This window comes from Rhea pennata, chromosome 4 (genome assembly GCF_028389875.1).
Source record: "Rhea pennata isolate bPtePen1 chromosome 4, bPtePen1.pri, whole genome shotgun sequence".
NCBI classification, from domain to species: domain Eukaryota; kingdom Metazoa; phylum Chordata; class Aves; order Rheiformes; family Rheidae; genus Rhea; species Rhea pennata.
The window spans coordinates 13,521,860-13,538,581 of record NC_084666.1 but is presented as its reverse complement, the minus strand read 5'-3'; the positions used below and the strand labels follow the sequence as shown (position 1 = coordinate 13,538,581).

Below are 16,722 nucleotides of genomic sequence, written 5' to 3'. Positions count from 1 at the left end.
AAGAAAAGGTTTCTACAACTTGTCCAGGAAGTGAACACCAGAAAGCAGAGGAGTATCTTTGTTCAATTCTATTAACATGATTCCAAGATTAAAAAGATGATGCTGTTGCCAGACAAATTAATATACAGAGAAAGCACAAAAACAATTTCTCGGTGTTTGGCTAATATGCTCTGAAAAGCTGTGCCTTCATGCGCTATTTTGTATGTTCATCCACTGGATATGGCTTTGACAGTTCCCTCCCACTCCAAATTTCAAGAACATGAGCAGTAAACCTCCAGAAACCTCATGCCAATTTTACCATAAAGTAATCTCTATTAAGCAAAAAAAGGCAACAAATGAACCTATGTTGAAGTTTTAATTATCATTCCTTACCTTTTCATTCTCCAGGTCTAACATCTTCTGTGTCAATGCAGCTTCTGTCCCCTCTATCTGTTTTAACCACTACAGGAACACAGCAGTAGGAAATGGGAAAAATAAAGAAACAGAGCTATTGAAAAATCCGCACTGAACATTTGGCAAGTTTGTCACCAATATTCCCAGATATATGCTTCCCCTTTATTATCTATTTACCTTGAAATTATAAGTGAATAAACAGGCAGTGAAAACACAGGCAGAATGGAGGACACTACGAAGTACTAAAAACCAACAAGTGAAGGCTATTTTTCTACAACAAATTAAGGGTTTTTCCCCCATAAAAATCAAGGTACAAAGCAGACTTGGATCAGGAATGTAAAATCAACCTAATTGTTTCCAGTTTGAGATACCCTAATGTTTTTTGTTCTGAATTGGAAAACTGTCATATAATTTCAGGGCACAGGTCCTCCATTTTTCCAGAAGGCAATGTAATCAAAAGACAAAGTGGGAAAATTCCTTTATTCTGAACAATTTACTATGCCTTTCCTGGGAAGGGACTAACTTCTAAAACATCAGCAATGTTTACAGAATAATGAAATGGGTAGATAGGAAGTTCATGCAGTTGCTACTAGGAATCCCTCACTGTTCTGGTGATAACCAGAACAATCAGAATGAAGAAGAATGGTCACTGCATTCCAAATATAAAATTAAAAATAAAAGCTAATAGCATGGATTGAAGCATGTTCTTGCTTAATTAATTACTAACTGTGATGAGGAGTATATTAGTATTCTGCATTTATCAGAACGGATGGGAAAGCTCATGTCTGAGTCCTTTTATTTCTCCTTCTTTGTTTGCCTACTGTAAGGGCATATGATTAGTTTACATAGAGTATAGTTTAGAATAATGCTTCTTTTAGTAGGGTCAGCTCAGCTGGATCTGGACAACTGGATCTTTGCCACTGCTTAACAGATAATTATCCCTCTCTCCAAAGCTTTAGTATTAGTAAGCAAAACTTACTAATACTAGATTTCTCCTATTAGTTTCACTTTAATGCTTTGGGGAAGTATTACACAACAACTTTTTAAATTCAGGGTTTTGATGAAAAGTTCATTAACAGTCAGACCCAAAGGAATCAACAACATATACCCATTTTTTTCCACAGATTTAGAAAGGAAATTGCCAAACATAAGGTTACAAAATAAGCCGTATGTGAATTCTTGCTGTTGGACTTTCCTCTATTTAAGAGACTGATGGATAAAAATGGAAGTTTGTTTTATCTGCTGAGAAGGTTTAGCTTTGAATATTCAGCTTAAAGAATGAACAGGAACATCTTATTCCCCAGAGATTCTGCTCTCATTATAATCTTTGTTTTCATCATTTTGAAGGTGATAGACTGAAGCTATTCCTCACAAAGGCCTCACTGCTGATAAGGGATTCTGCAAGACAGTGAGCACGCTGAATCCTTGAAACCAATAGAAACGGTAAATTCTCACAGTTACCCTCAGCATTTGCAAACAGAGAGTTATTTTTGCAAAAATTCTAATAAATCTAAAGAAATACTGAGTGTGATTAAATAGCACACATGAATATAACAAGCACAGCATCCATGTCTCTGGTACCACTCCTTTACCAAAGGATCTCATTGTGAGATGATGATATGTGACGATTTCTTTTCATTAAGGAACTATAGGAACACACATGGGAAGCTGGCTGGCCCTTAGTTAGAGGGCCATCTTCACTGGTTATAACACACTACAGAAAGCAATAAAGTTGCTCTAGATTTCCTTTAATCTAAATTCAGTCTAGGCATCCTATAGAAATTATGTTAAAGCAATAATCTTGTCTTACTCATCAGGTTTATTTAGTTTTTCTTTTTCATTTTAATTCCTCAGTGAGTGCTATAAAACACATGATATTATGAAAATGTATGGCACTGTGTTTGTGTTGGTACACAGCATAGGACTATTTCTGTTATTCCTTATTTTAGTAAACTTTGGACGTGGCTATTACCTTCTGTGAAAGAATCTCCAACCTCTCTACAGTAGTGCTACAGAATATAACTAAGGTTCCATTGCAACAGGTTTTGACCAGGCTGAAATTTGCTACTGTGCTCACCTTAAAAATAATGCAGCTAAGGAACTGAGAAACAATCTGAGTTACTCACAGTCACTCAGAAAACCTGAAGCAAAACTAGAAATTGAGATTAAGTATAAAAACGACATCTGTGTATGAAACAGCACGAACCTTTCTGTAGACTTACTTAGCTATACCTACTATTTTAAATAGAAATATCATATGTGCATTGCATGTCACTTGATTAGCCTGTACCTGAAATGTCCATCAGTAAAAAGGGAAAAGGTTTCCTTCTACCTAGAATCATAGAACCAGTAAGGTTGGAAGGGACCTCTGGAGATCATCTAGTCCAACCTCCCTGCTCAGCAGGGTCACCTAGAGCACGGTAGACAGGGTTGCATCCAGGCTGGCCTTGAAGATCTCCAGAGAAGGAGACTCCACCACCTCTCTGGGCAACCTGCTCCAGTGCTCCGTCACTCTCACAGGGAAGAAATTCCCCCTCACGGTCAGGCGGAACTTCCTGTGCTTCAATTTCTGCCCATTGCCTCTTGTCCTGTCGCATGGGACAACTGAAAAGAGTTTGTCCCCGTCCCCTTGACACTCTCCCTTCAGGTACTTATACACATTGACAAGATCCCCCCTCAGTCTTCTCTTCCCCAGGCTGAAGAGGCCCAGCTCTCGCAGCCGTTCCTCATAGGGCAGGTGCTCCAGCCCTCCGATCATCTTTGTAGCCCTAGGTTACCTTCTTGATTCAATTTGATATCAGACTGTGAGGCACTTCACTAAAATTACATGAAATGGATAGAGTCCATAGATACATAGACTATTTTCATTTCATTTTTTAAATATAGTCTATTTACCTATATAAGATAAAACTAAAAACTCCAACTTTCTGATGGAGTGTTCAATTTCTTGAATAACTAGATTACATGATAAGATCATCATAAAAGTCCTTTAATGCAAACTAGGCACAGGCAGAAATGCTGTCAAAAAATCCCCAAAACATTTAATGTGAAATTAAGTTATAAAGGAGCTTTTGCATAAATACATAAGCATCTCCATAATTTTCTCTATTGCTATAAGGAATTATTTCTGCTGACAAAGCTTCCAATTGCTAAGGGAAATAACAAAGATACTATTATTTAGTGTATGTTCTATATTGCACCACTTTGACTCAAACTAAACAAACTCACTAATTCCAGTGGCACTTTTCACACAAGTACCAATTTACTTGAGCAGTAACAACTCAGTTAACCAGCCCTAAATTTTGTCCAGTTTTGCTCTCTATTTTAGCCTTGTGTGCTGGGGTGGTTCCTCCTCCCACATCCCACTTTTCTCATTGATTTAAATGACTATGATCATCACCTCCTCTTTTCTTGCTATAGGGCAATGATAAATATAGTGCTCTTCTACAGTTTTTGCTTCTGGCAATTACTCAGTTAAATCAAAGATCATTAAACTACCTAATATGGATTAGTTACCCAACATATTTAAATAAACAGATTATCTAAATTATACCAGTTAAAACAACAATTACCTCAATCATTACTTGCTAACCAAAGCACTAACATTTTAATTTTAGAGCTCTGGTTTTGAAGTTTAGAAACGCATCTAGAAAAGATTTAAGTAGCAACCTATGTAAGGGGGGGAGGAAACCTCTTCAGAGGGAAGACTGACAAGTCTGCTCATTGACTCTACACGGCATCGTGCTTCACGCACTGATTGCGCCCCCTCTGTAACCAGGGACGTGGAGAACCAGCCATGAGGAACTGCGTGACTTCTCGCATAGCGTGCCCAGTGGAAAATACTGCTTAGTTATCCCTGCCCGCTAACTTCTAGAGGAAAGGACCGCAGTGCAATTGGCAATTTTTTTCAGTTATACATGGCAGTGTGACTTCCAAAGGACCTCAGAGGGCTGAGGGCACGGGCACTTCCTAGAACAAAGTCTCTTTGATTCAGTAACTTCTTACTACCTTTTTCTATGGGAATATCTCCAAAAGAAGCTATTATTTTTAAACAGGGATCTATTTTAAATGATTGATTGTACCTCAAAACCTCATAGCCCCAACAAAGCCATGTAAGTAAGGATAAATGCATGCTCCAATCCAGATGAACTTAACAGAAAAGCCATGCTTCCCTAGCAAAGTTATGAGATATCTTAGAAGACATGGTCAGTCTTTAGGCAGACAAGAATCTTTACTGCATTCTACCTTTTCACAGAGGGAAAGTACAGTCCCAGCTTGAATTATTGCAACCTGTTCTTCGTTTCTCAAATTCTAAAATACAAAAAGGTGCAGTTGCATTTTACATTGTATTGGAAATCCATTCTTCAAACACAAATGATAAATTTTAACTGTACTTTAAAAGCATCAAATAAAACAGCTATAGCATTTTGCATTTTATAAACAAGACCAGAAAGGATCCCATGACTGAAAATAATAAAAGTTAAAATAAGCATATTTAGTCTCTACTCTAGCTCAGTATACCATTCCCCCAATGCTTTTGCAACAGATCATAAATCAGTGAAAATTAAGTGGACTCTGTGAGGGATTTTGAATGTTTTTTTCTGGCTGGAAAAAATGCCATTTCACTGGACTATAGATCTGCAGCAAGCCAGTTTCCTAGAGATGCCCAGAAAGCATTCCAGCACTGGACTTCCTATTAATCAAAATAATGCAAAGAAATATCAAGTACAGTGAAAATCTCCACATATCTTGAAGTATGAAAAATAAATCTAGAGTTTAAAATTAGTATACAGGTCTCAAACTGTTAAAGCTACCTATAAATTGGATCCAGCTCCATTGCTGTTTGTGCCCCAACCACATGACCAAGAGTTTATGCTACATCTGGTGACCCTAACAGAGAAGGAAAGAAAGGGAACTAATTATCTTTGCCCTCTCTCCAGGTAAATCCACTCCTGGCAGGGGCATCCTTCACCATACTGTGTACTGTTGTCACCATCTAACAAAAACAATATAGGAAAAATTTGGACTGGCTTTGGCTTCCTTATTTTCTCCCCTAACCTGTTTTATATCTTATCCCTTTGCCTACTGCAGTATCTTTTTTCTATGTTATTGAGCCAAGACTAAATCCTATCTCAAAAAAATACACTTTTCACTAACATCAATTTAGCTTAAAACTTTTCTTTTATGTTTGTAGAAGTAGTACCTAACCACTGATACAGCTCATGCAAATAGAGATATACAAAAATCACTTTGTGCATTATATGCTATAGAAACAAGATCTGCTTTAAAATAACCACAATGTTAGAGTGATATTTGAAATTAAAAATTGTTACCCCATTATCTCCAAGAATATCTAGCTTCTTCATAAGTTCAGATATATTCACATCCTGGAAAAGATGTTTAACACTCATTTTTTTTTAATAAAAGAGGTGAGAAACAGTTTTATATGCTACATTTTATGTGCCCTTTATTCATTCTACTTGCAAAAAGACTTGAAATGTAAATCATTAAACATTAGTTTTGCATTGTAATTGCAAAAGCGCTATCAGTACTTTCTGAGCCAAAATTGAATGACACTCTTGGTTACAGCAGGCAACCTGAATATCTGTGTATGAGGACAGTAGTGTTCACATTTACCAACCTGCTCCTGTACACAAATGTAAGATCAAAAAGGACAGGTTTTTCGGTGTTTGGAGCAGAGTACAATGCTATAGAGTATGATGGGATAGACATAATGAGCTGAAGCACGAAATATTTGCTAAGAAGGTTCCTTTTATTTTTTTCTCCTTTTTTAAACACAACAGTAGAGCTCCAGATCAACTTTCCAGTGGTAGGAGGGAATGTTCACAGTGCTCCTCCAAACTCTATCAGTTCACAGCCCTTGTGAGTAGAAAGCCACATTTCTGCCAAAGAAATGTGCCTTTTGTGCCTAGACCCACAAAAAACAACAAATAATCCATCCTTTTTAAGGTCCAGTTATATCCTCACTGGTATCAAGAGAAACACTCCACTCATACAAAAAAGAGAAGAGGAGTAAATCCACAGACTATGCCTATATTTTAAATTGGACAGTGTCAGGGCACATTCTTAGGCCCCAGAACTCTTGTTCGTGCAACTATCTAGCCGGGGCTAGAAGAAGATTCCCAAACTATTCCCAAGTATGGCCCACAGGTTAATATGGACTAGGGATCACGCCCACTGACAGCTTGTGTGCAGATATCCTGTTGTGGAAGGTAGAAAGTCTTAACACCATGAGCAAAGACTAGTCCTTGCGAGGTTACTTCAGTGCCAGTAAGCAGTGCAAGAACATTTAGTTTATTAGTACAGGCATAGCTTTAAAGTCCAAGACAGCAGAAAGCTAAAAAAGCCACATCAGAAAAACAGCTTTGTTAAATGCTGATACTTTCTGCATTCCTTAGAAGAGGCCAACATTTTGCAAGGTTGTCTTGGGTCACTAGTTTCATTACTCACAGTATATAACATGCAGGTTTGCATCTAATTGTGCAACAGCATTATATGAGTAGTGAGCATGACCTTTCTCTCATTTTTTTAAAAGCCAAGTTATCTATCTTTACAAATTACATAACAACATCAAAATACATTTTGCTCATAATTCTGTATCAAATATATATATAAGATTTCCTAAAGATAAAACACAAATGAAGGTGAGAATTAACAATTATTCTGCACAAGTTAGTCTATCCTGGCTCCAAAGCAGGAATAATGCATTGTGTTCAAGTCGGTCTGTTTTGTTGTGGGTCTGTTTTGCTCTCTTCCTCCTCTCCCCAAAGACTTCAACAGTGTCTCCAAATGCTATATTATCTAATAAAGAGTGCATATCAGTAATTTCAGAACTATGCTGAGCCTGAAATACTCCTATGTTTGGGTTGGTATTAAACTCAAAAATACTGGTTTTGATCAGCAGTGGCAACAGTGAAAGGAAAGTCTTTTAACTGAATCAGTTACACTACTGAAATATGGAATTCAGTAAGAAACACTAGATATTTAGTCTATTAAGCCAGAAGTACTAATTCTAATTAATATATTTACCTCTTGAATCATAAAAGAACACTTAAAAATCAAATAAGATTTTTGCATCATTATATTTCATTTGCTACCAATGGCTAACCATTTTCAAAGGCTCTCAAAACATACAAAAAGCCAGTCTTAGCCACAATTAAATCTCAGAATACTGAGATGAGGTGTACTGTCCCTGCTCCCAGGTAAGTAAACTAAAAGGCAGGTTCAAAATATCTGTGTAAAAAAAACTTTCATGTGGAGGAAAGAAGAACTTGGGGGAGGGAGGAAGAGGGAGGAAAGCAGTTCCAGATCCTGGGAAGCTCTATCTGCTGCAGCCAACATGCAAATTAAAATAACAAGTAAGTTAGAAAGCAAATCTGGCAGCCCATGGAGACTCCATTTGAAAGGTAAGACATTAATTGATGGCCCTTGGTGTTGCTTTGAGAAATGACTTCCCAATCAAATCTGCAGGTAGGAATCAGGGTTTTTTTACTCTTTTTCTTAAAAAAAAAAAAAACAAAAAACAAAAAACAAAAAAAAAACAAAAAAAAACCTAGTGAATGTTATAGAGCATAACACTCGCAGAAAAGTTACCCTGACCTGGTATGCAACATTACTAACAAAACAAGTCTGAATTCAGCTGTAAGCGAAGCAGCATGCGAATCCATCTGCGCTCCCTGGAACGGGCTGGCAGTACAGAACCGAAAAGGGCAATCCTCTTTCTCCTCATAATAGCAAAACTAGAGAGACACTGACGTCTTATCTTCTGCTTGATGTAAAATGATGAGCAAGGTCTCGACCACCTGAATGGGGTTTGCATCAGGCCTCTCATGCTTCAAGGCTCCAGCATAGGCAAAGAACTTAAGCACACTACATCCACAAACAAAATGCATGGGTGCTTTGCTAATGGATATAAAATAAGGAACAAGCTGGTAATAGGGGCTGTCATATTTTTGACCTTAGGTGAAAACATTTAATACTGCAGCAAGCATGGCAGTGAATCACCTCAATAACCTCTTTCCTCTCTGCAATGTTTTTCTCCCAAGTACCCTGGAATAAATGCTAATTATCTTAAATGACCAGCCTTGACTGGCACTGGATGAACCCCTGATACACTGCCTGACTGTGTTCTTATGAAACCCTTCCCTCCTCCTGTCTTCTCTCAGTCTGTTCATTTTTCAGCTTTTTTTTTTTTTTATCACCTGCAGCAAAATGGTAAAAATGGCAGAGTTCACCTGGCTATTGGGTCATTCTGGAAAAGCTCCTAACCACCTAACTGTTACTAAGGCTCCACATATACCTTTATTCCTTCCTGTTGGCAGAACAGTTGAAGCGCGCTTCCGTTGTTTTCAGGAAAGGTGGTTATATGAAGATTAAACGCCGGCGACCTTCGTTCTCTCTCCTGAGAAAAGATTTTGTTTAAAAACAATACATGTGATTATATGTAAACATCTATTTCCCACCTTTACAGAACTTATACTTTTAGATCAAAAAAACACATGCTTTAAGGACTTAGGGTTTAGTTAAGCACAAAAATGGCTCTAGCCTCCACAACTAACCCCATGCACACACAGCTTCTGCAGGCTTAACCGAGACTCCCAGATGCCAGGATCCTTGGCCAAACAGTTGGCGGAAGCGCTAAACAATTCTTTGCAATATTTTATTGTGAGATAGAACCTTATTTAACTGTTGCTTTCTTATTATTATCTAGTTACTACTAGCTTATTAAAATTAAAGCTGTGTATTTATTCCCTGTTCATTCTGCACTTTTCCTTTATATTACAACATGCAAAATCTCCAGTCCTATATACTGCACAGCCCAGGATTTGGGAATATGTTTGAAAGACGGCATTATTCCAGATTTATAATGCGCTTTGAGCCAGAAGTAAAAATTATAATTGCCTATTTATCTAAAACTATTGTATTTCTAAAATCTATCCGGCCTAACTACTGATTTTCAAGTGTTTCTTCAGAATACCAACCTATTACTTCTTCAGAAGGCAGGAATACAGTAAAATAGCAAGTAAGAGATCCTGTTTACATTAAATTTTAACACGCTCATCAAAATGACTGGATAGGAGGCTCTGGAAACTGAGGCATTGGGGTTTACTCTAAATAGGCTGTGGTCATGGGAACACAAGTGAGAAAAATCAGCTTTCCTCTCCAGATAGCAAGAGGAGGCACTGGCAAAAAAGCGCTTCAGTTTCCAGCAGCACAGCAGAAGAGAGCTACAGCAAATAGTTTAGTCCCTACGTCGATCCATCAGGCGCCCCATTTCCTAAAGCAGAAAACAAGGTGCTTGAACTGATACAGCAGGGGCGTCACGTCCGTTCACTCAAGCAGGTCACACAGCGTGGCAACTCTCGTTCATTAACTAGCCTAAGCCTAATTTGAAACTACAAAAATCTCCGCTCTTTGTTTTTACCCTTCTTAGTCTCTCTTTTAAATTATTTTCCCATGAACAGTCTAATTTTAAAATAGACTTAACTGATGTAGTTAAAACATTACAAGAAGCCTAATTCTTATCCAAACTCAGTTGCCATTTTAGATTAAAAACAATAATTGTATCGCATTGCATTCCACTCACCTACATTTGCCTATATTAATAGATACACAAATGATTCTGTTTTATACTCTAGCCTAATCATCATCTGAAATAATTTTTAACTGTTCTGAATAAGAACACTTCCCTATTTATTAAAAGCTTGCAGTTTTCCCACAGCATCCACATTGTCCATCATGTTTATGTCTATGTGTTTGCCTACCCACAAGAAGAAAAAAATTTTTAGTACAATCACATTAAAATAGTTTAATTTTTGATCTGTAAAACAGGTCCTTAAAAAATAGATACAGAACAGAGCTAAACACATCATACCGAGCTACTTTTCATTTTCATGTGATTCTTGTATGTGAAAAATACTTTCATGATGGATGAACTGCTTTTTTGTTTGATGGTTTAAGAAAATTTACTGAGTTGTTTTACAAGAAAAAATATGTTTTAGGAAGCAGATGCCAGGGTAACTGTCAATTTGAATGCTCAATTATTCAGTATTTTACTTTACATTCGCTTAATAAAATATAAATAATATATATTAGAATTCTTTCTTAATTTCCAGATATCTACTGAAATTTTAACAACCCAAAGTCATAATTTTGAATATAACATGCTATGACATAAAAACATACAGTTGATAAAATAAATAATAAAAAAACAAGGAAACGTCAAAGACAAAAAGCAGCATGTCCACATAACTGGATGACATGACATCTTCATCTTTCCATGGAAGTAACATAAGCCAAGATTTTTGATGAAACGTGCTGGATGATGAAAATTATGGAGGATTTTGTGGAGGGTTTGTTCTAAGCCACGTCAGGAATGCTGATGATCTTTCAGACTGACCAACGTGATATCGGGCAATGCCGCAGTGCAACACCGCATCACACGCAGGCAGTTTAGGGTCGCTGGACTCCGCACAGGCCCCATCTAGGATGAGGACTTTTACCTTCTACTGTACTCACCAGCTACATTTTGAATTCTTATTCACAAAGAAATAATTTTACTGTTAGTTTATTTACTCGAAGTATAGATGGAATTTGTTAGAGGTTTCTATGGGCAACACATTACTTCCACTTGCCCAAGACATACTTGCACCTCACCTGTCTAACTTTGAAGTTCTCAGAGTTTTTTCCTTTTGTCATTGACTGATACCAGTTATCCAATCCATGACCATTTTATACCATCAGAAAATGGATTTCAGGTAAGAGAAATTCTGTCAAAACTGCTATTAAGATGTGTCTTTCCCAGATAATTTTAATTTATATTAATGCTGTCAATCTTAAATCAGTGTAATTAAAAGCAATTATACATTGATGTGATGGATGTGTCAGATCTCTAGATTTCATTGCATGCAAGATGTGAGAAGGAGTGTTAATTGAAACAATGCCAACCAAGGATATAGTATACATACCAAGTGATTTTACATGCAGGGAAGGAGTAGTTATGGAAATGAAACAAATAAAAAAAAGGCAAAATATTGCAAAAGAAAATATTTTATTAGATGAAAAACAAACTATTTGCAATATATATTAGCTATATTACATCTTCATAAACATTAGTGAGCACTCTCTCCAAAACATATTAAGGCAGTGGTATCAATTTCATTATCCCAAGATATAGCATTTAAAAAATAGATATCTAAGTGATTTCCCTTAAACATGCATGAAGTATCAGTAAACTTCACAGGAATTTCAGCTTGGGTTCAAACATAATTTCAGCTCCATTTGAGAGTTTGCAGAGAGAATCTCTTACTTCAAGCTCTAGCACTCTGAATTCTAATAGTTCATTCTGGTCTTTTGCATCCTGCATCTCGTTCTTCAGCTGATGCTCCTCTTGTTCCATTTTGTAAATCTATGGAACAAATGCAATGTCATACACCCAGAAAACAAAGGAAAAGATATTATATTGAGTTAATGGGCAGGACTTTAAGCAAAATTGTTATTTATTTCAGTTTCTTATCAGACATTTGACCCTGTATTGGGAATAAGAAAGGTACATCCCATCAGAAAATAACTTTTTTGTTTCAGAAGCTGGCAAAAACTGCTAAACAGGCAAAGACTTCTTAGAATAATCATCTGGAAGCCAGTAGGAAGAGTGATATGAATGCATCTAAACAAATTAAGCAATATAACTTGCAATATAACTTTTCTTTTTCCTTTTTTTTTTTTTTTTTAACATAGTTGCTATCACTTAATGTTCCACACTTTTTGGAAGTGTCACTGTGCTGACAAATCTGTACAGCACTGCTTCAAGACTGTTGGGAAAGCATTACCTTCCTTCAGATAAAAAGACTAACTAGCTCGTTGAAGACCAAACAACAAACTGAAAGCCATGAATGCAATTTGTAATTATTTTGCTCAGTACAAAAAGGACAACAAAGAGAAAGTCATGTTTCTTCCCTAGGGTCTAATGTACTCTTGCAAAACGATGCCAGTTGCACACTTTGTAGAGAACCATGCATTTGCTCCATGCAGTAAATGAAACAATAAAGAAGAGTCTTTAAGGCCTACTTTTTAATTTTCCAGATTTGCATTTTGAGACCTTAACAGCAACAAAACAGAAGTTCAGAATCAGCTCTTCCTTATGCCAACCTTCTTCTATTGGCTAGGTTAACTGGGGGATCCTTATTTATGATAATAAACAGATGTGTAGCACCTAGTATGCTGTACTATAGTGCTTATAAAACCCTTGTAAATGTCTAATAAAGTAAGTCCAGCTGTAGATATTTTTAGTCATGAATTTTTCTTTGGTTATTTTATTTCTATTGTATTAATATTGATTTACTAATTAACAAGTGTTAATTAGTAAATCGCTAACTTGGTAACTCTCCCACCAGCATCAGTGAAAAATAATGATGATGCCCAGCTCTGTGAAATCACCAAGCATCTCAGCCAGTAAATAATGTAACGGTCTTAAAATCAATCAGTATTACTTAATGTGATGTAACAATTTTGTAAAAATGGAAGGGTAAAGCTGCATACACAATCTTATTAGCTGAAGTGGTCCTGATAATATTTGTCTTTGCGTAATTGATAAAATACAAGGATTCTACAGCACAGTAAGTATTTTAGACTGTCTTTTGGCAGAAACATTAGCCAACTTGGGTCCAACAGTGGGCTATACATTATGCAATTCCACAGTAAAGGGTAGTTCCCGCTCCCAAAAAGTACAAGGACATATTGGTACTTTAATCAGACACTATCAGAATTTCTGTTTCTGGAGAGAAATAAAGTGATTTCCATATTGATGTTCCATTATTTAGTATATTCATCTCTTCTTGCCATTCCTTTTATGATAAAGGGCCACAATGGTGAATATCCAGGCTCTGAATACATACCTTCTCTAGCAACTCCTGATTTGTTCTGATAAGCAGTTGCTTTTCTTCTACCCATTTTGAATCCTATCAAAGAAGAGGATTTAAAAGATTACAGTTCTATATATTTTGTCAAACATGAAAAAACAATAACCATAATAATTAGAAGATTTCAGACATCGTTGCACCTTCAAGTATAAAAAGGGCAACATATCAAAGCCAACATAACTATTTCAAGGATATACAGCATTCAAAACTAAGGAGAAAATAGAAGTTCTTTCTTCCCCTGGAGCAGTGTCTCCCATTTCCTAATTCTTTACAGCTAAGCATGTATTTTAAAATATGTATGTATAGCAATTGTGGATGAACATAACTATATTAATATTTCTATGACATTTTATTTCATTTTCATAATATTTATTCAACTTAGCTTAATGACTGTTCAAAACTATTCCTTCTATTCTGCAAAGAGTTCATAACTTTGTTGTAGGATCATCACATTTTGAGTTATATAACTCAGTTCCCAATGAGGACGCGTAGGGAAAGCATGCAATTACCTAAAGGGAGTGAAAATGGGCTTCAGTGATATGTAGGTTATTGCCCTCTGCTAAAAGGGCAAATCAATGTGATACGCACACTTCAGGATATGGACTTCAAGGCCATGGAGGAAGGAAAGTGATAGAAGATATTTCTTTTCAGTTGAAAACCCTATCTCCATTTGATCCCTTCCTCCAAAGTAGATCTTTGCTTGTAGGTTTTTCCATGACTTCAAAATTTGCATCAACTATCCCTCTAAAGACCCAGTTTACAAAAATTCACTGCCAGCTGTAGCTGGACATTCAGATTTAAAGGATTATGTTACCAAAATACACTCTACTTGGTCTGCAGAAAAATGTATTTTGCCATAGTAAGTTTACTAAAATAGTATCAAACACTTACATGAGACATAACTCTAAACCAAATGATTTTCTAGATAAATCAGAAAAAAATATTTGCAATCTAAATGTGTTTAGTAGAGTATCACAGCTGATGCTTCCTTTGGCAGCAATGGATTTGCATACTGATATCCCACCAGAAATTAATGAAATCTCGATGTCAAAATCCCTTAACTGGCCTTGAAACCTCAAGCAAAAAATCCTAAGATGTTATGATATAATATTTACTCCAGTTAGCATTTTCTGAGAAGTTCAATGTTTGAATTTCTACTGATTGTCCACTATGGTTATCATATACTACTATTCTTTCACCTTTTCCATTCACATACAAGAATGAGCAACTGCATTTTAACTTTCATGTAGTAAACAAGTTCTTGGGTTATAATACTAAAAATAAAATACTAAAAAATAACATACTAAAATGAGTACTTAAAAAGACATGACATTTGTCAGGAGTTTTTGAAATAAATTGAAGAAATGCTGACAATAAAATGCAATACTTAGTTTAACAAAATTAATTAGCATTTTACTAAGTTCAAGGTATGGACAAACAATTACAGTTAAATACAGGATGGATATCACAGCGCTTGCATGTAAGAGGCAAGTTCAACTGTTTCAGCAGACCTGCTGGTTCAACTATTGTAGTTCACACCTGAAGAAAAGATTGATTTAATTTGCCTGATTGAAAGTCAACTTTTATGTCTTTCTTGACAAACAAAGTTGGTGCACTTTCTGAGAAAACCTTAATTTCAGTGGAATTGGATTTGCATGCATATTGGGTCATGGAAATTGCTGAGCTTTTCAAAAATCTATCTGGCAGATTATATACTCTAATATTCTGAGATTTATTGTTGACAATTATTCATATTTTATAACAATTTCCTGTTATAGTTTGTCATGCAGGAACTACAAAGTACCTTACAGAAACTGATTGTTAGTTTTATTTTATATTTAGGGAATTCTGAGTTGATATGAGATTAATGGAGCCATTGACATTTATTTTGAAATTGTACATGAACCTTAGGAGTCAAACTTTAAATCCTCTTTTAGATCTTTGCTGCTTCTGCTGCTTAGCTGTAAAATGTGAATAAAAATTCCTGGGCTAATGCACTAGACTCATGAGGTTCATTGTTTCCTTTTTAAAATTATTTTAGGACTGAATGATCACTGCACAAGTATTTTTAAATCATCACCACAACCACCACCACGACCACCACCACTGAAATGGCAGAGAATAAAAAACAAAAAAAATCACATAGTGCACAAAGAAGTCAGTTTATCATCACAACCATTTATTTTGTTGAATGTAAGTACTAACAGTTTAGGAGAACTGAGCAGGTGCTAGAGCTCCCAGGAAGACACCTTCACCATTTCTATGAAAACTAAGGCTCAGTGTACAAACTAGCTCATCAGAGATGTTTATATTGGTCCTTTCACATCTCTGTTGCCTTCTCCAGATTACTGAGAGTTACAAAGTTGTAAATGTGATTAAGAACCTCATAAAGTAATAACTAATTAAATTCTAATTTCCAAGGATACTTTGACATAACTTTCTGGAAACAAAAGTCACAGACATAATTTCTTACATGTGTATCCATGTTCACTTATCTTAGTTATCTACATAGTATTTACATTTTACACCCCTGTAGTCAATTATTTTGTTGATGTTTTCAACTACACAGCAATTGTCTACTTCAATACACTAAAATGTTACTGTTAGAACTCAAGTAGCCTTCAGTTCTATTTACTCTTCCAGAATCTCAGCGAGTCATCATTTTCAGACAAGATGGTTTCTACCTTTATTAATATTTTATTTACATATAATTTACTAAGCAAATTGAGGTTTGTGTGGAAGTAAGAATAAAAAAATTTTATCCTTAATTTGAATGTGGTCCGAAGAACTTTGTACCCATACAGAATCTTACAGAATGTTTATCATACATAGAGTAAACCATAAAATTGTAATATCATTAACCTGGTATTATTCCTAAGTCGCTTTTATTTGATGCTACAGGATCATTAGTCATTAAAATTTTAATCTATGGACAGATATACCTTATTTAACTACTGTAACTAGCTGCAATGTTTGAATTGTTATTTCAAACAATAAAGAATATACAAAATAACAACAACTCCCCAATTTTCTCAGTATGTCCTTGCAATTATGAAACTGATTGTTTTTTAAACGCACTCTCATAACTCTAAGCAGTCTTCCTCAACATCCTAGACATTATTAAATATGCATCAGTGGCCACATTCTTGTTAAGCATTTACCTGATATACTGAAGCGTAAGGTCTGGTTTTACTCTATGTGACAGTACAGGAATTGGAAAGCAGCTGGGTCCTCAGGGAATTTCAGCCCCAGAGGGTTAACACGGCAAGTGGTTTCCAGCAACCAGGCACATTCAGCTGTTCATTTCTCCAGCTGAAAGTGTGTATGGAAGGGTGGGGTTTGGTTTTTTTTCCTTTCAATTTTTCTACTCTAAGTATCAAAAATTTCTCCA

The 16,722-nt window shown here is 35.9% G+C and overlaps 1 protein-coding gene across 2 annotated transcripts in view; it reads right to left on the bottom strand.

The window, feature by feature from the left end:
* JAKMIP1 (janus kinase and microtubule interacting protein 1) overlaps nucleotides 1-16,722 on the bottom strand; it is a 104,649-nt gene that overhangs the window by 25,581 nt on the left and 62,346 nt on the right. The window contains exons 12-17 of one of the 2 annotated variants that reach the window (XM_062575324.1): nucleotides 13,308-13,370; nucleotides 11,723-11,821; nucleotides 8,714-8,815; nucleotides 5,727-5,780; nucleotides 4,639-4,704; nucleotides 373-441 (exon numbers count right to left, since the gene is read on the bottom strand). In XM_062575324.1, coding sequence (XP_062431308.1) covers nucleotides 373-441; nucleotides 4,639-4,704; nucleotides 5,727-5,780; nucleotides 8,714-8,815; nucleotides 11,723-11,821; nucleotides 13,308-13,370 — 453 coding nt within the window. Of the gene's footprint in view, nucleotides 1-372; nucleotides 442-4,638; nucleotides 4,705-5,726; nucleotides 5,781-8,713; nucleotides 8,816-11,506; nucleotides 11,822-13,307; nucleotides 13,371-16,722 lie in introns of those variants that run through there. The other variant, XM_062575325.1, reaches the window with a different exon arrangement.